The sequence below is a fragment of the Phalacrocorax aristotelis genome, chromosome 3 (assembly GCF_949628215.1).
Source record: "Phalacrocorax aristotelis chromosome 3, bGulAri2.1, whole genome shotgun sequence".
NCBI lineage: Eukaryota > Metazoa > Chordata > Aves > Suliformes > Phalacrocoracidae > Phalacrocorax > Phalacrocorax aristotelis.
The window spans coordinates 113,952,968-113,976,497 of record NC_134278.1 but is presented as its reverse complement, the minus strand read 5'-3'; the positions used below and the strand labels follow the sequence as shown (position 1 = coordinate 113,976,497).

Sequence of the window (23,530 nt, the reverse complement as noted above, 5' to 3'; positions counted from 1 at the left end):
ACCAAAAGATCTGTGTTATTCACATCATTTTCTAGCCCCAGAGAAAACAGAAATAATCATGTCAGGTTTACAAATACCATTCTGAAACAAAAGTACACATATTAACTCCAAATACAATACCTGGAACCTCACCATGGTAAAATTAATTCAACTTTTTGATGAAGTTTCCATCTAAATTGTCCCTAGAGGCAGGAAGTGCCTTCTACCCTGTAGTTATGGGTTGGTGTAGTCTATCCCATTAACACTAAGTCCTACTGCCATAACAGTAAATATCCATATTTAGCAAAATAATAATTCCTTGTCTTTATGTGCAGAAACCATTCCCCATGAAACAGAAGTCAGAGAGCAATTTGATACTACAGTGTGGTCAAATGAAGTCTAGGATTCAGTAACATCTATTTGCTTATAATAGTTTACAGAATGTTTGCCTTCCAGAAACCTATCAGTGTGTCTTTAGCAATTTCTTGGCCATTTCTCTTTTTGTCTTTTGGAGGATAACTATTTATAGAAATATATTATCTCTTAAATTCCATGAGCCTACAAAAGATTATAGTGGTTACAGATCACTTGCTATTAGATGGATCTCTACACTACGTGATTACACATTTTTTGCCATCCTTAACACTCATGATAGAAAGTAAATAAATTTAGAAGCTAAATTTCTGATCCTGCAAATAAACGTGCTGGCATTTTTTCCCCAACTATGTTCATAGAAATCAGAGAGACAGCTAATATATGTACATGCACACAAGGATAAGCATGGAGATGCAAAATCTTTCTCCCTCCTGACAATGAACAAATGAAACACCTTTACTACTAGAAGGCAACCTTTATTATTTAAAATACAAATTCTTTTTCTTTTATAAAACATGTACACAACTGCACAGTAACATGCAACACACTTCCCATAACTTAAAAATGTTCTCTACAGAGTCCACTCCTACTAATTTACTGTCAGCTTTAGTTATTTTGATTACAGTCTCCACAGTACATGAAGAGAGAAAAGGAAAACTGTAGTTACTGTTATGATGCCTAATACTTGTCCATTGTATTAAAATTGAGAATAAAGAAAAAGTAAAATAATTTGTGTTCTTCTGCATCTTAATTATTGTCCTTTGTTTCTGTGATTTGAAAACCTCTCAGTTTAATCAAAACTGTTGACATTCTTGTCCCAGTGATACTAAGGACAAAACTGATTGCTCACAGAGGCAAGACTCCCCTGTTGTCTCTCTGACTCATCATACAACAGAGGTTTTCTGGTGAAAATTCAATGGTCTCAGTAGCTACATTAGGGAACTTCATTTAAACAAAAAATCATGTCATGAAAGTATCTGAGTGAAATTCCTTTTCATATTGGCAAAATTCCCATTGTGAAAAGCTACTTCTTTCGATTCCTTTTTAACTGAAATTTGTAACCAACAGAACTATATGATTAATATGCAGCAAAGGATCAAAAGATAAGTTTTGCACCAATAACCGCTGTAGCTTGTGTCAAGACAAAGAGTTAAGAGTGGTTTTGCCCCCTAGAAATCTGTTGAAATAAGTGACTATCACTAGAAAAATAGCATAATTCTTCCTGAATGCCAAGTACACTGTGTTTATTTGATGGCTTTCAACTGCTTGTTTTCCTTAGGATCAAAATGGGACAATATATTTTGGAAATTCCTTGTCAGACAAGCTTGCTTCAATATTAAATGTGCTGTATCTTAGAGCCATGAGCTCTTGCATTAGGCTTTAGTTAATTAAATAAACCTGCTGAAAATCAAAAGGATGTCTGCCTGGAACTCTGACTTTTTCTCCTAGTATTCCCTTATGTAAAATTGTTTTAACGCTCCTGATATAAAACGGAGACATTCTCCTTCTGTTTCCAAACACCAGCCATTATTCAACCTGATTTCACTATCTCTGTACACTTGAAGATTAAAGGAAATTTCTGAAATATTTGGAATTACTTCTCCCCAGAACTAAATCTGGATGTAAATGGCATAAATAAAGAGAGGTGATCCAAGTGGGGAGGTACTGCAGAAGAAAGGGTTCATAATAAAAGATAGAATCATTTTAACACTCAGAACTTCCCCAGCTGACTGTGACTGCTTTGCTCTGCTTTCTTTTACTAAGCACGTAGAGATGGCTTTGCATGAAATATATTTGTACGCAGCTTAATCTTAGAGTTTACAATAAATATCAAACATACTATAAATAGAAATGTTCACCCATCCTTGCATGGAATTTTAAGTAACCAACATAACCTACACTTTCAGCGAAGCTTCCCAGACAAATCAGGTATCTATAAAGGGAAGTAATTTCAAGAACTGTGTTGCAACAGTTATGCTGACTGCAAATGAAGTCAAGACTTCCAAGATTTTATATTGGTTTCTGCTTCTAATTCACTGTCTCACTTTCACAAATCATTTCATCTGCTCCTCAATGTTAGAAAAACAAGATTTTGCACTTACAGATAGATGGCCTTTGAACATGAAATCTCAAAGTGATCAAGAAAGATAAGCCACTCTAATTTATTTTACAGTTGAGGAAACTGGTTCAGAGAGATGAGGTCACTTGTATAAGTTCACAAACTTAGTAAATAATAAAGACTGAAATAAAAAACAGATGCCCTGCCTCTCAGTCTGGGATCTTATTCAATGCGAAGTATTGCCTCTATAATGCAATGAGAAGCTGAACTGTTTTATTCAAAATTTAAATCCACACAGCAGTAGAAGCATGCAAACAACAGTGAACATGAAGGAAAAAAATACGACAAACAACAAAAATAAGATTCCAAGCCAGCTGACAACTTCAGTCAGACAATACACTTTATCACAAATATTCCATGAGAAATCAGAAACATACAAAGGCAAATGTTAACAGAAGCTCATACATTATTCGGGAAATATGCTTACTAGAGAAGAAGTTTCATTTATTCAGGAAAAGCAAGACTGGCACAAGTAGTCAGTGCGCACAACTGCAAACAAGACAACGGTCTGAAGTTTATCTGTTTAAATAATGGAAAAGTGAACACTAAAAAAAAATTACATGAAAAATAAAAATATTTAAAGAAGTACCAAAAATATAAAAGGAAAGGCAAATCTTCCACCCCAACACAAAATTACAGCAGCTGCCATTTATGACATAGCGACCACAGTCTTTGCCATTTGGGAAAAGTATACAGAACGTTTGCTTAACTGCATTCGTGCTTTAATTATTGCACTGAACTACTTCCAAAGCATTGTTTTTGTCTCTTCATCCACTAAGAGAACCTTTAATAGCTTGAAAAATAATTCTACATAAATCAACAGGTATACTAAGTTGTTTCACATATTGTCTTTCTATCAGTACTAGAGTACTGTGTGCAGTTTTGGGCCCCTCACTACAAGGACGACATCGAGGTGTTGGAGCGTGTCCAGAGAAGGGCAACGAAGCTGGTGAAGGGTCTAGAGAACAAGGCTTATGAGGAGCGGCTGAGAGACTTGGGTTTGTTTAGTCTGGAGAAGAGGAGGCTGAGGGGAGACCTTATCGCTCTCTACAACTACCTGAAAGGAGGTTGTAGCAAGGTGGGGGTCAGACTCTTCTCCCTAGTCAAAAGTGATAGGATGAGAGGAAATGGCCTCAAACTGCGCCAGGGGAAGTTTAGGTTGGATATTAGGAAAAACGTCTTCACCGAAAGGGTTGTCAGGCTTTGGAACAGGCTGCCCAGGGAGGTGGTGGAGTCTCCACCCCTGGTGGTATTTTAAAGAAGGGTAGATTTGGTGCTTGAGGATATGGATTAGTGGTGGATTTGGCAGTGATAGGTTAGCGGTTGGACTCGATGATCTTAAGGGTCTTTTCCAACCTTAACGATTCTATGATTCTATGATTCTATCAGTACCCAACTAAATCTATTATTAAAAGGTATATTCTGATTTCTCCATTATCTGTGAGCTTTGTAGCATTTTTTCTGACAGTAAGATTTCTTCTGTCATAAGTATTTACTTTTCTCTCTAAACTTTAGGATTTTGCAATATTATTTATAAGAAAATGGCTATTTTTTTCAAGACTCCCATCTGATGCATCATAGTATGACTCATTGTTACATTTTTCAATGTGCTGTTTTGCCTATTAGCAATGCTGAAATAGCCCCTCATTTGCAATAACCCGTTAAGAAAAACATTTGACACAAACCAACTTTTGAATTACTGCTTTTCAAGCATCTGAAAAAGAACTATGATTCGACCCTAAGATTAAGAGCATAGGAAGATGAAGGCTGTGCTTATATTACAGGCAGCTATCCAGCACTGTGAGGAAGGTTGCAGGCACTGTTATTGAAATATTCAGGACAGTAATCTTAAGAGAGTAGGAAAAAAAGAGAAGGAAAAATAGAAGGCATCATTAGCAAGTCAGACCAAAAAAGATGACTTTGCAATAGCATCAGAAATAGCAGCTGACTGGCAGATAAATTTTTCATATTTTTAGCAGAATATGTTTACTGTTATATTAACTCATGTCTCCTTTTTAACTGAAAATTATACCTGACATCATCTATTATCTTTCAATTTTTTTTGCTTTTTATGGCAGTAAATAGAAGCTTACTAAACCTCAGATTGCTAATAGGCCTCTATAACATGTGTGGTTATACAACACATTCTCTTGTATCTCAACTACTTTATGGCTGCCTTCACAATAAACAATAAACGCTGTCTCCTTTTCTCCAGACACAAAATGGACCACTGCAAAATGGACCATAGTAAAGATAATAGTCTCACTAATTATGTATAGTTATGTTCAACTGATTTTTAATATAATTTTTATTATACAAAGAAAATATCATTTTGAAATAATAAATTATATGACACTGTTGTGACTATATCTACAAAAAATGGAGTTTGATAATTTGGGCAAACTTCTTTTCAGAGGTTTTTAGGGGTGATCTTTCCTCTACCCCTTAACATCCCTCTTTACACTTTCTTTCCTAAAGTCCACATTTTGCATAAAAGCAGATTCCAGGAAATGAAGTTACTTGTTTGGATACAACTGCCAAAGCCACTTCCTGTACGCACTTGGCAGAAATGCTTGGGTAAAAAAAAGCCTTATGACATTTTTCAGTCCAACCAAGATGGGCATTCCATTCAGCCACACAAAAACTCAATTTAGGCCCAGAATTGTATGCCAGTGTTATATATTTGACTGCTTAAAGTATTACAGTCCAGTAATAATAAATTCAATTTTACATTTGTCAGGAAAGATAGCATCAAACAGGTTCCAAACAACAAATGCACCAACTACTTCATCCGTGACCTGATATTATTCCATTTTTGGAATTTTATTGTTTTTCCTCTCTTCTCTCTGTACTGCCTAGCACGTGAATGCACTGTAAAGAGTAACTTATGAAAAGTCTGCGAACAGACCATTGATTGGAACACAGCATAACACAGCCATTGCTATATTTGGCATTGATAGTATTTATGCCTCATTCAGTAGCAGATAGAAAAGCAAAATTTTTTGAGAAAGTGTCTATAACAAACACCTGGGTTGCTGTTACAGAAAAGCATCAACTACATGATAGTCATCAGACAAACTGAACAGTCTTTCAATGACTGAATCTTATTTTGTTGGACTTTTTGAGCAGGTGTTTCACCAGGCCTTGCCCTGCACACTCTCTGTTATGACTAAGTTAGGTCTTTGACTGTAACAACATAATTGTTCTAAACAAAGTGATTAAAAGTATCTATAACGGAAAAAGTAATCTGCTACTAATCTGGTTGCTTTGACTCCAGACCAACCTGTTTATCTTAAAGACTAAAAAATTTGCATTAGGGATTGCAATTAGATATGCAGCAGTGTAAAATTTTAACTCTTCTTTCTACAGGTCTCCTAATCTAATGAAGCTCCAGCTCAGGCCACCTGTCTCTGAGCCTTCAGTTCTTTTTGGGGGTAACAGCTAAATTAAGGGACACAAGCAGTCACTTCCGAAGTACTGTTTTTGTTTTACTGTAGATGTAATTTCAAAACACATATTACTGTCTTTTCCCTCTAGCCATTTTCCATTCAGTAATTCTCTTGGGTTCACATTTTGTTCCCTAGTAACTCAGACTTTGCTTCCCTGCCACCCACTGTCTCTCTTTTCCTCATCTCATTCCCAGCTTCATCAGGAATACATCCTAAGTCACACATCTCTTTGCCCTTTTCTGCCCTGTTTATCAAAAATAACTCCAATCCATCCCTGCCCTTCCCTTTTTACCCCTTCCACAGCAGTTTTCTCCTCCCACTGTTTAGATAGTCAAGTGTGAGGCACCAAAGCTATTGAAATACCAATTGCTGCCGCTGTCTATTCCTACTAGTTTCCTGGTAGCCACAGTATTTTCACAAGACAAAAAGTAATATTCAGAAACACATTTGCTATTTGTAACCAGCTATTTGTAACTTGGTCTCTTAATGTATTCCACCAAAGAGATCAAATTCCTCACATTTGAATTAAAAAACCCCAGAAACATAGTGTGAGAGAGAAAATAAAAGGCCTATCATCTTTTTCAATTTTTCCTTTTTTATGAGTCTCCCTCCACTGCTTTAGATATTATCACAGAAATTTAAAACCAAGCATTAAAGTTAATTTACTCAAAAGAGCAAGACCCAATTTATTCAAGCTTTTTCACCTAAATACAAATTCAATGACTTTAATATTAAAAACTACAGCTAACAAGTTCACTCATAGGAATATAGAAACATATATCTCCTCTCATAGATGGCACCCTTCAATCTATTCCTTCCTTCTAAAATATGGAGAAATGCAGACTTGGAACAGTGTGGGAAGCTAGGAATAGAAACCTCTGGGGCACCTCATGAGGAAGCTAAGAGAGAAGACACTTCTTAAACAATGGCCTGACCACAGTTCTTCCCTTTTATAATAGATGCAACTTCTAGCAGTGTTTCTTAAGGATTCAGGTCCCAAATGACTGACATTTCTAGGCCAAGGACTTCATTTTGTAAATATCTGCAAGGAAGGAATGCTCTAGAACTGTGCCATCACACATACGCAGAGACCACTTCTATTTAACAGACAAGCAGTGACTTTTTACACCAGATTCAGTTTCTAAATGGTTTGAAGTTATAGCTCTTTAGAGAGTACTGCAGGGGTACAACTGGGCAACTTGTTCAACGTGCCTGTACACTTTAGGGCAACAAATGCATGGAATAGTGTAGCAAAATCCTTTATCTCAAAAAAGCCCTATTCAATTCAGTGCTTGTCAGTCATAGATTAAAACATACTTATTTATAGTATGTACTCAAGTGAGCTTGGAGTCTAAAAACCTACAAAGTTGTATTACAAATTACAGGCAAACTTTGTCTTCAAGACTGGTACTCTAAGCTCTGAGTAGTTCTTGCCATAGTAGTTCCCATAGTGCTGCATAATAATTATTTGGATTGAAGTGGGTATGTTAATTCTCATTTAAGTCCTAATCTCAAAGAAGCATATGTCAAAATTTTTAATCAAAACCAAACAGGTCATATTTCAATATACAGTCCTAACTGAAATCCATTCTATAAGTATTCAGAAAGTTCAGAAACTGATATCAGGGCTTTTTTACTCTGAAAAAGACCTTAGGTTTTTATATCCAGCTTGCTTTAGTCTTAAACTCACTCAAAGGCATATCTAAGAAGCAACACATGAGTGCAACCTGCAATGATTCATGAGGAAAGTTAGGCATGGAAAGAGATCCCTTTGACTTGACTTTGCCTCTTAAACAGTAAGGATAAACGCATGAAAATTCTAATTCACAAAGCACCAAAACATTAAAGGAACGTTCAGTATGTGATTAGGTCCAAGTGACATCATAGGGAAATAACAACACATATATGTACTTCCTCAGAGACTAAACACATTAGTGGTTTACAGAAGCTCTGACAATAAATCCTGCTTGGTCATGCAATGACACAATGAATCTGGTGACTGTCTTGGACATATTCACTTTCTAAGTGCTTATCCTTTTTCTGGTTAACCTTCTTAGCTTTATAGGCTATGCCCCCAAACTCTAGACCCCCTACAAAAGTGGGAGATAAGGTACCTTGTGCTATCCTCTTTAAGCCACGTGGATGTTTTGATCATCAAGGCCTTGATGGGGTGGAAATTGTTGTGCTCAGAAAACGAGTGTGTAAAAGATTTAACTACAAATGTCAAAGTACTTATAATTTTAAGTATGCACATGGCCCTTCAGAAACTAGAAGAGGACTGGCCACATACATATATAGAATTATCACAGCAACTAAAAACTGGAGGACATATTAAATCTTCTGCTTTGGCACTTCAGGTAAACAGTAAGTAATAGTCATCAACAAGAAAACAAACTGAACCACAGGTTATCAAACACCAGTCTATGTTGGGGTTTTATACCTTCCTGTGAAATATCTGACATTGGAACTGATGCAGGTATTTCCAAGACTTTTATGCCCAGGAGCAGGTGCTGCTGTCTGTTTTGGCACAGGAACATGCCCTTACAACATCCATGTCTAGGTACTATTTTGATGTACTGTTATGATTTTTTTTTTTTTTTTAATTTCAGGAATACAAGCCTGACAGGAAAAATGAGCGATTTCAGCAGTTTAGCAGTCAGAAGTGACAAGGACTTCATATGAAAAAAACCCAAAACAATTCTCTAGCACAGCACAGTTTCTCTGCTGTGTTTTCTACAAAAGAAGATTTAGAAATTCTTATGAAAAAGAAAAGAAAGTATAAAAGAGTTACACAAACTGTTAAGGCAATTTAAATATAAAGGACTCCAGTGAGATCTCCTGAAAACAGACAAATCTGAAGAATACATGACAAAACTCATCAATCAGTACTAACACAAAACCACAAATAACATTTTAAGGTATGTTCTCTTACTGCCTGTCCTCTGGAAGCAAATATCTGGTACACAAGGACTGGAAAATACATTTATTCTTGGGGAAAACATACACAGACACTTTCAAAGAGAAAACTCTTCTTTAATAACAGATTTTTATAACTTTGTCACTTATCACTTGGAGACATCCTTGAGAATATCTTCTGTATTATAAAAAGTTAGTTGTATATTGACTTCGTTGTGTTAAAGGCAGTGATTTTGAGAGAGAATGAAAGTTACTACTTCAAACTTTATTTTTATATCGCTTTCATTGACATTTTAGATGTGACATTTTAGATTGACATTTTAGTTTATATGCATTTCATACGATACAGCTTGCGAGTATTTTCATTTTGAAATGACCACTGGATCCTCATAAATGCAAAAGGAAAAAACTAGCCTGAAAATGTGAGTTAAACATAGTGTTAGAAAGTATAAACTAATGCAAAGAGAAAATAGCATTACAGTTTAAATGCTCCAGCTCTTCATTAAAAAAACACCTGCATGAGTCTGCCTTTAAGGGAAGCATAAGTCAGATATATATGTACTCTAAAGGATGCCAAGATACCAGTCTCATTTCTACAGTGAAAATTTTTAAAGCCAAAGATCTAATAATCTTGAACTACTGATGTGACAAACCAGACTATCTTTGTATTCTCTATATTGAGACATAAATATGAAGAAACTGGTTTGATTTCTTTTGAGGAATAAGCAAAAGAGAGACAGTGTCTTCCTAAAATAGTGTACAAATATACAGTGTACAAATATTTTAGGTCCAGCATGATAAACTGATTCTCTTAAAAGCTTTTATCGCTAGGCAATAGAAAGCCTAAAATGGCAACAGAAAGCAATAGTTACATTGTATAGACATGATAAAATAAATTGCAGGAGATTGGATTGTATGGCATCCAATATTAACAGCATCCAATTTTCAGATTACTTTTCAACATTAGTTTTGCCTAGAGCTGAACTTCAGAATATAGTTTTGAGTTGATGATTATTTGAAGGAATAACAGAATTACAATAAACATTCAAAACACTAAGATGGTAACAGTAAGGAAGTTCAGCACCATGAAGAGGCCGCAGCAGTTCAAGGGCCAGGAGATGACCAAATGGAAAAGGCTTGAGATTATTACACTCAGGACGTAACAAAGTAAAAGAGTGAGAATATTAATTACAGAAAATTATTGGAAACTAGATTCATGAATAGGAAATTAGAAAAGATAGTAAAAGAGGAAATGAATTTTATTTGAATGTGTGTTTAGTAAAGGTATGCTGAAAACCAGGTAGGGGGCTCACACTAGGAGTAGGACTATTTGTATGAGTATTTGGCATAGCATCATTAACAACAACAACAAAATCTTTCAGCAAATGTTTTGCTCAACACTCACCAAATGACTCACTTACAGAAATCATATTATCAGGAAAAACTGACAAAGAGGAAAATGGAAAAACTACTAAGGGGGAGAAGATTAATCATAACCACTGTAATATGATATAACAGTAGACAGTTTAGACCTTTGTCATGACTAGCTTCCACCATTCACTGTATCAGAGTCAGATATCAGTGGTTTGAAGAAGAACTGGAATTTCTGCTAAATGTTCACCAAAGTTAAATAATTTTTTTAGCCACACCACTTCTGCTACAGGAAAGTGGCCATAATTACCTACATCTCAGGGATCTTAGATTGCACACAAGTTTACGGAGAACCACTTCAGCTCTTTGTATAACTGCGTAATCAGTCCAACTTTCAAACTTGCCTTAACTTATGGAAGCGTTAGGCCAGCTCCTATCTGCCTCTAGGAATAAAAAGATTAAGGACTGTTTACAGTGTAGCTCGGCAGATGGTTACAGCAGAAGATTTCAGCCATAGATCTGTAAGACCAGCCCTGCAATGAGTATTAGTAAGAGCATTTACCAGACCTAGAAGTAAAAGCCACCAAACTTTCCACATAACACCATGGAAAAACAAATATCACCTCAGCTCTAATTGCATAGCTCATCTCCAATAATTTGTTTACGCTTTCACACAAAAGTCAATAATGGTCTAAATTTTCTCCAGTTAACCTAAATACCATATAACCCCCTGCTAACATAACATTTTTCTTTTAGAAACATGTTTCTGAACTTACAACAGTGGCTGAAAATGAACAAAACAAAGGCAGAGTTACTAAATAGATGTTCCAGAGTTAAAACTGTAAGACACAAAGACAAAAAGATGATGTATGTGAACAGCACAGTGTTTGACTTTTTCAGCAAAAGCATCCAAAACTTCAGAGCTCATTCTCACTGAGGCAGAAAGTCATAGCTGCACCAACTTTGATGGAAAAATTGTACAACAATGGAAGCACAAAACTGGCCTGAAACATTTGTATGAAACTTATCTTAACCTGGTAAATGTATTGCAAATACCAGGAAAAAAGTAGGGGTTTGTGGGATTTTCCCAATAATTTCAAGTTTGGATTTATATTGAAATATGCTGAGACTAGTCTCTCAAGACAATATCTGTTTCTGTCTGTTCTGAAAAGGCATTTTTTAGATTAAACACACAAACAAAAGTAAAACGGAACTCAACTGTTCTATTATTTAGCAGAATTAGCAGTATCTGCACAGAAACATCTGAAAATTAAGCCAATAGAAAGAGCTTCTAGTCTTTTGTATTACCCATCTGCATACATAATGTGCATGTAGTGGCTCTATTAAAAGGCACTGCAGTCTCTTGGGACTGATGTTCATAACAATAACAATATGGAAGAAGTTTCACAGATGCATTTGCCAAACCTGACAGTCAATATATAAAGGAATTCAATTACCCTTCAAGTACGCAGAAACTTTCAGATGCATATTTTACCTCTAAAATATCAAGAGAAGAATATGAAGAGCTTCAGTCACAAAACCCCGAAACATCTTTAAGAAGTTAGTCTGAAGGATCCAATAGCATTTTTAGACAGCCAAAATATGGCTAATGAAACAGTAAGCCAAAAGGATTTGAAATAGTAGAGAACTTCCAGGGAACACTAGGTTACATTTCAGCAGACTAATCTGGATAAGAGAACAGTAAACTAGCATAAAAATACTGGAAAATTTCCCCATCTAAACAGGCTCAAGAGGAAGGCAGTAAAAACTGCCAAAAGCATCTTTAACAAGCTTCCAAACATACGTTCCACATCAGAAGAGATTCCCAGCTGAGGAGTAGAAAGAAAGACATGATGGGCATCTTAGAAAAACCAGAGATCTTTTGTAAAACTAAATAAATGTGGAGAAAGAAAAAGCTGCTGATGGTCATATAAGCAGCAAGTGGTTTTACATAACAGCATTTTCAATATATAAGATAATTAAGTTTCAACATCTCTGAAAAAAATAATGAAAGTACTGCAATGATCCACTCCCCACTCTCATTAAATCCAGCTTACAAAGTCTGCCTTTGATGTTGCAAATGGAGACCTAGCTCCAAAAAGCAAAATCTGGGCTTCATCTCCTAAAAATAACTCTTACGTTCATATTTATAAACAGTTAAGATGACAAAAACCCCAACACACAGGGCTTTATCATGGAATACCAATTGCAAGAGCTCACTTAATTTTAAATCTTACATGCATTTACATTTCTTCGTAAGAAAGAATAGTCATCTGTTGTTGCTTACATAGATGTTTCTACAGAGCCTCAAACTTCTTAATGTATTCGTTTTTTACTCTTCACTAATCTCAGTGAGTTTAGTTCAAAGTCCTCACTCAAGCAAAACTCACAGTGGACTCCCTGTGACTTCTGACAAAATAAAGCTCTTGGAAGCAGTACAGACAGAAGAACAGATTCTGAAGAAAAACCCCAAACATACCAAAAAATCAAACCTCAGAAGTTAGTAGTCTCCTATAAATTAAGAGTCTTCTTGCTATTTATTGCAATCAATACCTTTTAAAGAGAGAGTGTTTGTTTCAGAAACTACTTTGAATTTAAATTTTTACTTTTTATTCATTTTGCAAGATTAAAAAGGGAAATAAACTGTGATTTTTAAGACAGTCAGAGATACCAAAATGTATAGAAACACATGACAAATTCAAAAATTCTCACAATTACATGCTACAAAACGTGTGCCTGAAGACAGACATGCATTCATATTCATGGCATAAATCAGAGCCTTAGCAATGCATGTTTTATCTGGTGACTTGAAATACCAGAAAATAACTTTGTTAAACTTATCAGAAGCAAAGCCCATAAAATGGTTCAAAAGCTTATGCTGACTGTTAACATTTGCTGAATTTATTTTGAAGGCTTTTAAAAACACCTAAATCTTAAGCAGTGAAGTCTGATACTTCCTGCTTGATCCTTAAACTTGGCAATAATGAAAAATTAATCTAGCGAATAATCACTCTATGTTATAGAAAACATTTAATGCTTAAGAAATTAGCAAAACAACACATTTTAAATATTAGCTACAAAAGTTTAACAGTAGCAATGAAATATTCACTACATCTTACTAAGAGCTGGTAGAAGTTCAGCTGGAGAGCAAATGGAATATGTACTTTTTCCTGGACTTGAAACAGAACATGTAGCACATACTTTCTTTTCTGACTAATGAGAAAGATCAACAGTAAGTCTGAACAACACCCTAAATGCATCAGTGAACTCTTTTGCTGACCAAATAGCAATAAAATGGGTACATCTGTTTGTTGACAAAAGGTCTGTCATGAGCACAGTGCCAAGTCTGTTCTGAGATATCCCCATGCACAATCAGACACAGAAAAGACTCCAGGAAACATACAGGTTTGCTAAGCACTTACTTTTTCTGGAGGGTTGAGACCTGCATTTTTCTGAACTGAAGGACACAGAAGAGATTCTGATGCAAAACCTCAGTCAATCCTTTCCATTAGGGAGCTTTCTGTGGGTTTTCCAACAATAAAAGAAAGCTTTTCCCTCAAATTATTACATAAATATATAAAATAGCCAAGATAAATATTTTGAGAAGTCTTAATACAAGATGAAAATATTTAGCTTTCAGAATTGAGCAGTTGGTGTGTTATCATCTCTACTTTCCTGCTATTCATAATCACCATCTGTTTATAGAAACCATCTCTCACCTTTCATTTTAAAGTCAGCTTGTCAGCCCTTCATTAGGAATGCTCTTTTTTTGTACATGCTTGCATAGTGCCTAGCAAAAAGTGATCTTAGTCCCTGAATGGGATACATAGCAGGTAAGTTCTTCATCAAACTCTTAAAAAACCTCACAACTTCTCAGTGAAAGATAAAGAAAATGGCTAAAAAGGGTCAAAACATGACCTTAATAAAATCTGTGTGAGCAAAATAATCCCTGTCAAACCCATCAGCCTATACAACTATTTGAAGCTATTACTAAGTTTTATTGTGTTTTTTGAGTGTCACAATATTCACACTGTTTTCTGGTAACCAAACTGTTTATATTTCAGGAGAAAAACAAATCCAGCAGGAGGAAAAATGGTATCATACATCTCGTATGCCGACAGAATGATGCGAGAAGCAAGCAGCAGTCTGAGACCTATTTCAAAATAAGGCTTATCTCTACAGAAGGAGTGATATGATAGAAGTGAAGTACAACAAAATGTTTATCACTCCAGTGAAATGTATGATGAAGACTGATTTTTTTCTTGTTTTGCCAGATTCATTCATACTTTGATTTATCCTGAAACTACTGATTTGTAATAATTGACACCACCTTCTGAGAAAGATTATATGTAGTTCTACATTTAAATTTGGAATTCACATAAAATATCTCTACCAGATATGAATTATAAATAAAACTAAAGCTGCAGTACACACTTTATGAAGAACTAAATTCTTGTATTAAAAATAAGTAATTTAAGCATTTGTAAAGCTCAGGTTATTATGCCAATAACTTATCTTTGCATTTTCTGGAATGCTCATCTGAAACATAAGTTCATTGGCAGAGAGTTATGTCTGTTTCAGATTTATGAAAGATATTATGATGCAATAAATAACAGCAGCTACTCAGTACGTTAGAGTGTTTTGCTCACTCTTAGTCATGTAGTTATGGATTTATAAAATTACTGTGTTCTGTGATTAAGATGGGTATTGAAAAGTAAGTTCTTCTCTTTCATGGTATAACACTTAAAGTAAGATAACAAGTTCTGGTCTGTTCACTTTAAGCTAACCGCCTTATGCAATCTGTAAAAGCTCCTCAGTGATGGGAGCTGGCTTGCCAAAATATCAGCAGCAGGCAGCCTTCTACTGCTTCCAGGCAGCCTACCTACCACTCCCTCCTACAAGAAGTCTTTCGGGATCCAAGAAAAACAGATCTGTCAGCACGTAAACTGGTATAATTTTTAGCTGAAGAATGTCATCAGCGAAACCTAGGGCATTACTAGGTCACTGCGCTTGTGTCTTCCTCTGCTCTAAACATCAAGAGCACCCTAATACACACTGTAGTACACACTGAAAAAAGCACAATATAAAACAGAGCAACAATCCACATGTCTGATTTCAGTCATTCTCATTAGGTTTTCCACTGATGTCAAACCTCGTGGATGACAATATTTTACTAGTGACATTATTTTTAATATGAGCCCTGATATTTAAACAAGCCATTAAATACATACCTGTTCAGAAAAAATAACATTTTACTTTAAATCAACTCTTTACAACTTAGTATGCATTAGTAGTTAGAAAATATGATACAATGGCGCCCAAAGACCTACTTGCAAGTCAAATCTGGGGTGTGAGGCTTTGTTTCTCTTTGATTTGCAGAGTTATTACCATTAAAGGCTGCTATTTAGAGTTTCAGGTATACGGGAGGTGGGGAAAAGATACAATGTCCAGGAAGGTAACTAATATGTCAAGCGTCTGAAGATGTATTGTATTCACTCAGTTTCTTCTGAAAAAGCATACGCATTCAATACAGCATGGATTTAAAAAAACAAAAAAAAATCACAGGCATGCCCATATACATACATACAGTTGTAGAGGTCACTCATTCACCTTCTATGTCAGCCTGCCATGGGAGAAATTTGGTCCAGGAGTTGTTTTACAGCTGTAATGAGCTCAAGATAATTTTCCACTTAACACAGATTGTTACCTTAAGCTCACCACTGAAACAGTATGGCTATTCTTCTCCTGCCTAATTCAGTGCCTGATTGGGATAGAATACAAACGTGATTACTTGTATCTTTCCACACAGAAACAGATCTAGATCATATGGGAAAAAATGATAAAAATAAGTTTCACAATACAGAAATAGCAGTTCTATGAGACAATACATTTTTTACCACACAGAGAAATAAACTTTGCCAGAGTGTTGATAAGGCTGCTTGTACTATTATCATTAGCCTACTTTTTGTAAATTTAGCAGCATAAATGACTTTTTCTGATGGACTGGGTAACAGGTGAGTAAACCTGGAGATTTTATGAAGCAAAAGCAGCGGCAAATCTAGCATGAAAGTAACAGAATGAACTTATTCTATTTGCTGTCGCAGAATGGTAAAGATCTGTTTCTGGGCGAACAAATGTTACAGCTACAGAACTTATCAACTGCAAAATAAATGAAAGGTTCTAATTTAGATAATTTGTCTTTTAAGAAACTAAATATTACCTAGGCTTTCCCAGAACTGCTTTACTAAGCTAAATATTTTTTTCCTTATTCTCTACTGATTTCCTAGGTTAATTGTTTTCAGGATAAGCAAATGAGACAGGAAAATGGAAAACACATCAGGTACATGATCAGAGACATTCAAGACACTAGAAATATCACTTTATATCACATTAAAACAGGCTGATCGTAGAGTCGAGACACAGAATTTAAAAAACAGGAAGCTTGCAAACTAAACTTAAAGTAAATACATGGCCTACATGCTGTACACTGAAATCTTTATAAATGATATAAGGTATGGGAAGTGTTTAAATGATGAAGAATACCTTTAATATTACACTAAAAGTTCTACTTTGGAGTTCTACCTTGGCTCAGGCCCAAGCCTTTCACTCATCTTTAGCAAATCCTTAATGCCTATAGACACAAAGACGTATGTATACAGTTCAGATGGATTTTGAAAGGAACGGATAACCTTATAATTATAAATATTATCTGCAGGTTTGCAAAAATGAGGCTCAGTGCTCAAGAGCTAATGATGTTTCTCCTCCACTTTTCTTGTATTTGGTGAAATGTCAGGACAGAATTTAAAGTCAGGTCATCATCCAAACTTTTTCTGAAATATTGGTCCTTGCCAAAGCAGAGTGGAGGAGATAAAGTTCAACAATCCAGTCATTCAGACTGGCATGCTGGTTCCTACTTTATGTTCAAAGAAAACTCACATGTACATAGACACACAACTGTTTGCAAAAAGACAGAGCAAGGTATCGAAGCCGAGAATTTGCTAATGCTTCTGAGATTCTTATTTAAACACTAAAGACTAAGTGGCATTTCCTAAAAGATGTAATTATACTAGTCATTTGTTGGTTAAATATTGCTAACATATTTCTGAGGATATCGAAAGCTTTGTGTTATGAAGACAAAATTATATTTAGTTAATTTTATTGCAACACCAAATCAAGCAAATTCTTCCTATGAAATGAGGAGGAGGATGATAAACAGGAAAAGTAGGAGGCAAAGGGATTTCCTCAGCAGGTGAGTAATTTGGAATGGAAAGAATCAATATGGAGGAGTATTCCAGACAGAAGCAGGAAGAAGTATAAGAAAGGAATCACCAAACAATTTCTTAACCTCTCCTTTGTTTTAGGATATAAATTAAGAAAAAACACACATAGGCATTGCCATAAGGGAACTGATGCAAGATCACTCTAACCTAGTATCCTGTATGGTACGTAAGTGGCAGCATAGCAATGTTAGATAATTCTAAAGAATATGTGAAACACCCACTATAAAAATCCATTATGTAAACTTCGGTCAGATTCATTCTGATTTTTTTTTTAACACTGGACTGGTATAAAATATGAAGAATGAGTTCTAATATTCTCCAGTTCAATAGCCTTTAGTATTTTTTTTTAAAGCAGTATTTTATGCCTAATTCCTGACTACTCAGTTTTATCAATAGCTTCTTGTGTGGGATCTCATCGTGCCTTTTGATAGTCTGATTATGTTAATGACTTAATTCTTTTCCTGAATCACACGTTTAAAAAACTGCAGAGCTTAGGAAGGAATACTTCCTTTGCAGAAACCAGGATAACTAGAAATCTTAAGATTTCATTTTCTAATTTTTTCAGCATTCTGCTCTTAGGTGTAGTTCTGGTTCTTTCACATGCGTGCAGTTCTTGATGTACAACTCTTGTACATTCATCTGTTCCTTCTAACTTCTCTCCTGCTTATTGTCTATGATAATTTATCTCCCATTCCTGCATGCAATCTCTTCTACAACAATTAATAGAGTCACAATCCTACTAAAGTTTGAGAGTACTCAAACAAAATAACAACTGCAACAGTACGCTGCTCGTTCAATTACTAAGCAATTTTAGAGGATAATTGGCAACCTTAAATACTTTAACAAATCTAGTCATGGTAGGACAGTAGCAAAATCTAAGATTCTACTTGCCAGCTATTCTATTTGAATTGCAAGCTGAAGATTCTCCTTTCAGTTAAAAAAATCCTCACAAGTTGTATAAAAAAGAGTATACAGAAATTTAAGTCATTAATATATAAAAGTTGTACATGATAATCTAGGATGAGGCATGTTCTTCTTAATTAATGAAAATATAAGCACTTCTAGAACCTACCCACACCAACAAATCTTTTTATTTGAGCAATTAAATTAGAAAAAAATAAAGAACACATGCAACAAAAATCTGTCTACTTTATTGGAAGTTGTTTTACGTGGGTTTTGAAACTTACAATTTGCTAGAATATTGTTATTTATTGTCATAAATAACCAGCTCAGATTATGTAAGGAAAGATAACTGCAATGCTTAACAGTTAAACCTTTTCAGTTAACCACTATAAAAACTCTCTTACACCATCCGTGCTAACTGGTGAGTATAATTAGCATGTATTTGTTTGAGTTGCTGTTTCTATAAAGATTTAAGCACATACTTAAATCCTGTGGTATTATATGGATAAAGTGAAACATATCCTTAAAATCCTGTAATCAGGTTCTAGGGATGGTTTCAGGTAGTTCTGAAAATTTGGTATGCAGAAGAATACATTTTCCAAAATATTAGCAGTAAATATTGCTTGTACCTCTGCATCTTTTAAAACTCACTCTTCTGGAATCGAATGATTCTAACATTTAATCTCATCTTTTAAGGTGCATGATGCAGTATTTATAACTTTTGGGGCTGACACTATAATTTCTGAATTTCTTTTATAACCGTATTAATTGAAGAGTGCAGGACAATATTAGAAGTAGTATTGTATCGCCATCTCAGGATTACATAGAAAGTACAGGACAGTGTGTTTGTTTTAGCATGGGAAGGGGAGGGAACATAATTTGCACCACTAGTATATGCAAAAGTGAGTTGTGCAGAGTTTTCCATATAAGAATTAAATCAGAAACAGAAGCATAATAGAAACAAGGTACACCAATGTGTATATTAAGAAACCTAAGAGATTTCAAAATATGGTGACTTTTTCCTTTAGATATGTTGTATTTACCATTTCCTGACCCACAAAAGTGCTGGAATAGTTGAATATGTGTTTGTGTGCATGTAGACAAGTCCGAGAGTTTTAGTTATGCTTTCTGATTTTCAGTATTTTTAGGTAATGTCACGATTCATTTTAAGAGGTCAGCCTTTTTTACTACTATTTATTGAATTTCAATATCAATAACCTCTAAATGCACTTTCAGTTTTTCAGAGATTACACGAGTTTGAAAGCTTTTTAGGACTCACTAAAAGTGCAGGGTGAGTATGGTAACTATGGTAATTCCTAAGTCTTGAGAAGAGCGTTTCATACCTCTGTAATGGTCCCTATTAAACTTCTTTCCCATTATTTCACAAGCCTCCCCAGTCAGTTGACAATTTCATCAGTGCAGCAAGCCCACAGCTGTCAAAAAGTTACCATGATGAGAAAGCTTTTCAAGTACATACAGAAATTTGAAGGTTAAAAGGAAAACCTTAAGTCAGAATATGCATTTGGTGGATATCAGAATATTAAAATTACATATTTGCAAAGAACTTATTTTGCTGTGTAAGTTGACCACTCTGCTTTTCACCAGATGGTGTTATTTCAAGATATTTTCTTCATTCTTAGATAGAACAAATGGGATTAATAAAGTCTGAAGCATACAAATGTGTCCAGGTCTGACTTCACTAGGAGACAGAGCTATATCCTAGCCATTAGCAGACAGAGGTAGGAGATTTTGGCTGCCAAGAAATGTACCGATGTATCTTTGTACTGTCATAGCTTTGTAATAAAATAGAAAAATAGGAATAACCACTTAAGGTTTTATGGTACTTTGCAACTAAGGATCTCAAAATAGTAACTTGCCTACAAAGAAAGTAGAATGCTTCAGATGGAGACAGTCTTTTTTTTCATGTGGTGTTGATCACATGTGATGCAATTTATAGTTTGATTATTTTTTTTTAATCATGGTATAGGCTGCTTGTCCTAGTACTGGCTTTCTTTTTACTGACTTTGATTCTCAGAACTTTCTTCTTTATTTTTTTCTTGAGCCCTCTGTCTTTATTACTGCATGCTCTGAAATACTTGTTTTATTTTTCCGAAGTTCTGTGTCATCCATTCTGGTATTTTATACATTATTTTAAATCTCAGGTATGATTTAAAAATCTCAAATGTAATTCTAAAGACGACAGAAAAGCCCTAATAATTCTTAAAAAAATATTTCAGTTTCATTAAAATTCTTCTCATGTAGCAAAACTTTACATCTGATATGATGGCTTTATGTATACTATGCAAAAGTACGCAAGTACACAGTGAGACCTTTTTCAACATTTTCTGATGAACTGTCTGTATATGTCTGAAAGTGTTATATAGTGAATTCTTCTCAAATATGTCCCTTGGTACCGCGGAGAATCAAACTGTGAAAACCCTACAGGCTGATTTGAAAAATATATAATTTCCAGTCTACAAGAACTTTTTAATATAAATAAATGTTAGTTACAATATGAAGATAAATATTGAAGCTTGTTACTTTCAGAACTTTAAGAAGTAAAACAATAGAAAGAGAAAAATAAGTTATTTACACCTTAGGGAGAAAATACTGTCGTTTTTAGAGACACAAAGGCATGAAAGAGCCTGGACACTCAGTTATATTCTTGCAAAGGTAATTGGTCTCCTGAGGTTGTGTTTAACGCATACTGGCAAGGCTGTACGTGTTGCATTATTAATGGTGTTCCTACTACTTTTTTACATCTGCCATTTTAAGTGTTCCCTGAGCACAATAACACAAGCATTTTAAGAAAAAATGTTTTAAGGCATTATCATTATAACAGCTATACATTACAGAAGATGTAATGTTCTGTAAAAGTTCAAATGTCGCCAACATTACTGGACTAGACTTGTAGCAGAATGTCAGGCCCCTCTAAAGGAATGCAGACATATAGGGCCACCTAAAATAGTCCCAAAGTAATGTTTTATTTACCTGTAGCCCTCAAACAATACAACTCAAAAGTTTAAAAATAAATTAGCTATAAGTGAACCTAAGGGAGGACCTTCACGTTCACACTAAGCATCTTGGTTATTGAGGACTTCGTTGTTTTCATGTCCACACAGAAAGACACTGAATATCAGAATCTGATCCAAAACTGACTGAAAAGAGGACTGGAAGGAAGGGAGTAGGTTCCAGCTACTTTCAAAATGAGGAAATCATATAATGTACAATCCAATTATATAAAAAAAGTCTAATCTCAAAACATACTACCTTCTCATCCCAGGCAGATGTCCATTTAAAACTCATTATCTGAACAGGATGGGAATCAATTACATTTACTTTTACTTGTTGACCAACCAAAGACAATACTTCATCTTTGTGGCAGATTCCCTGTGCCAACAACCTGTACCAAATAATTCTTTTTTTCAATGAACACTATTTGATGTGCTCGCCTATTAAATTTTACAAAGCAAACAGTTAATTTAGAATAAAGCATGAACAACAACACACTGCCTTTACTATAAGAGGTAAAGACCTTTTACATTTACGTATGGACAAATAGTACTCATCTTCTGACAAAGACATTGCACATGGTAAAATGGTGTTGAGTGCATTAGCTACCCTAAATGAATGCATTATTTATGAATTCAGCTCTAACTTGTTTGCAAACTGTGTGAATTATTAAACCACTTGAGAAGCAACTGAAATACATATTTTTAAAAGACATCAGCATAAGAATTTTTACTTTGTTCACACTTACTAAAGTCTTGCTCCAGAAATGTACTATTTCACTAAAGCTACTTGTGTGCACAAAAATGGAGCTATTTGTCATTTCTGGAACTAACGCCTCAGTTCACTTAACTGCATTCTTTCTTTTTTAAACAATATAAATAATTACCGTGCTTTATTAAAGATGCTAAATAAAGCCCAGATATCTAAAATGTATATTATATTAAAAAATATCTTAAAGATAATCACAGGAAGTGTTGTGTTTACAATCTGGTATCAGAGCTACAAGCACAAATAAATAAATTTTATTTTATTTGAATATAAGATTTCTCTCTTAGGCTGGAAGAGTAAAATAGAAAAAAAATATGTGTTTACTGGTGTTTAAGGATACTGTGCAATTAATAATGCCTGCACAAAAATCCTCACAGTATCTGCAGTTCTGGTTTAGATATTTTTTGTTAGAAGTCAGCATTTTCCAGGGGAAAAATACTGTTTCCTACTATTTTTTAATTAATTATGCTCAAAAAATTCCTTTTCTGAGAATTCACTCAAAGATTCAAGGGCCAGCGAGTGAATTTATACTCTGGTTTTGTAGGACTGTTCAACAGAGTATTCACATCAGTTTGTGAAAGCCACCAGAACCTTGAGAGGGCTATAAATTTAAATCCCTGCATTTGTGGATACAGAACTAGCACAGTACAGCTGATATTGAAAATAAAACTTTCCTGTTCTAGTACAGGAAATGATATGCTGTAAATCATAGTGTAATAATCCAGTAACTGCTCTCTTAATTAATTACACTAACCTGTTTGTCTGGACAGAAAAGGTAGCCTGTGAAATGAAGACCTGAAATCTTTTGCCTCTTTCAGACTAAAACAGTTAGATGGCCTCTGACTTTCTTCCAAGTTTCTAGAAAGAGACTGCTCCAAGACTGTAGAACCAGCAGAGGCAGCATTAAGCTGGAAAAGAGCATCTTGTGCTTTCTTTTTTTCTTTTTTTAGCATATTTACCAGAATATCTGCAAGATCAGTTAAGGAAATAATTTACGACCTCTTTTTTATAAAGCAACAATCATCTTTGTTTATCCCTAAATCTTTTTTTTTTTTTCCCAAGTGGAACAATTAAAGCTATGGAAGCCTTTATGCGAATGTGAATTTGGAGTTGGGCATATTCTTTGCAGTCACCGTCATCCACACTGGTTTTTCCAAACAGCAGATTCATTTTTACTAAACAGTAACAAATTCACACATTGACCGCAACTGTTGATCCCGTTCAATCAATGCCTGATAAAAGCATTTACAGACAAACAAGAATGAAAACTCTAGTAGCTTATAACACTCCCTTTTTATTTTTTAAATTCTCTAATGAACAACATTCCAAACAAACTCCTTAACTTACAGGTAGCCTGG

The 23,530-nt window shown here is 34.8% G+C and overlaps 1 protein-coding gene across 1 annotated transcript in view; it reads right to left on the bottom strand.

Moving 5' to 3' along the window:
* The window catches only part of KIF6 (kinesin family member 6), a 178,916-nt gene that overhangs the window by 77,091 nt on the left and 78,295 nt on the right, over nt 1–23,530 (bottom strand). Inside the window, exon 13 of the mRNA XM_075089133.1 lies at nt 22,927–23,139. Coding sequence (XP_074945234.1) covers nt 22,927–23,139 — 213 coding nt within the window. The remainder of the gene's footprint in view (nt 1–22,926; nt 23,140–23,530) is intronic.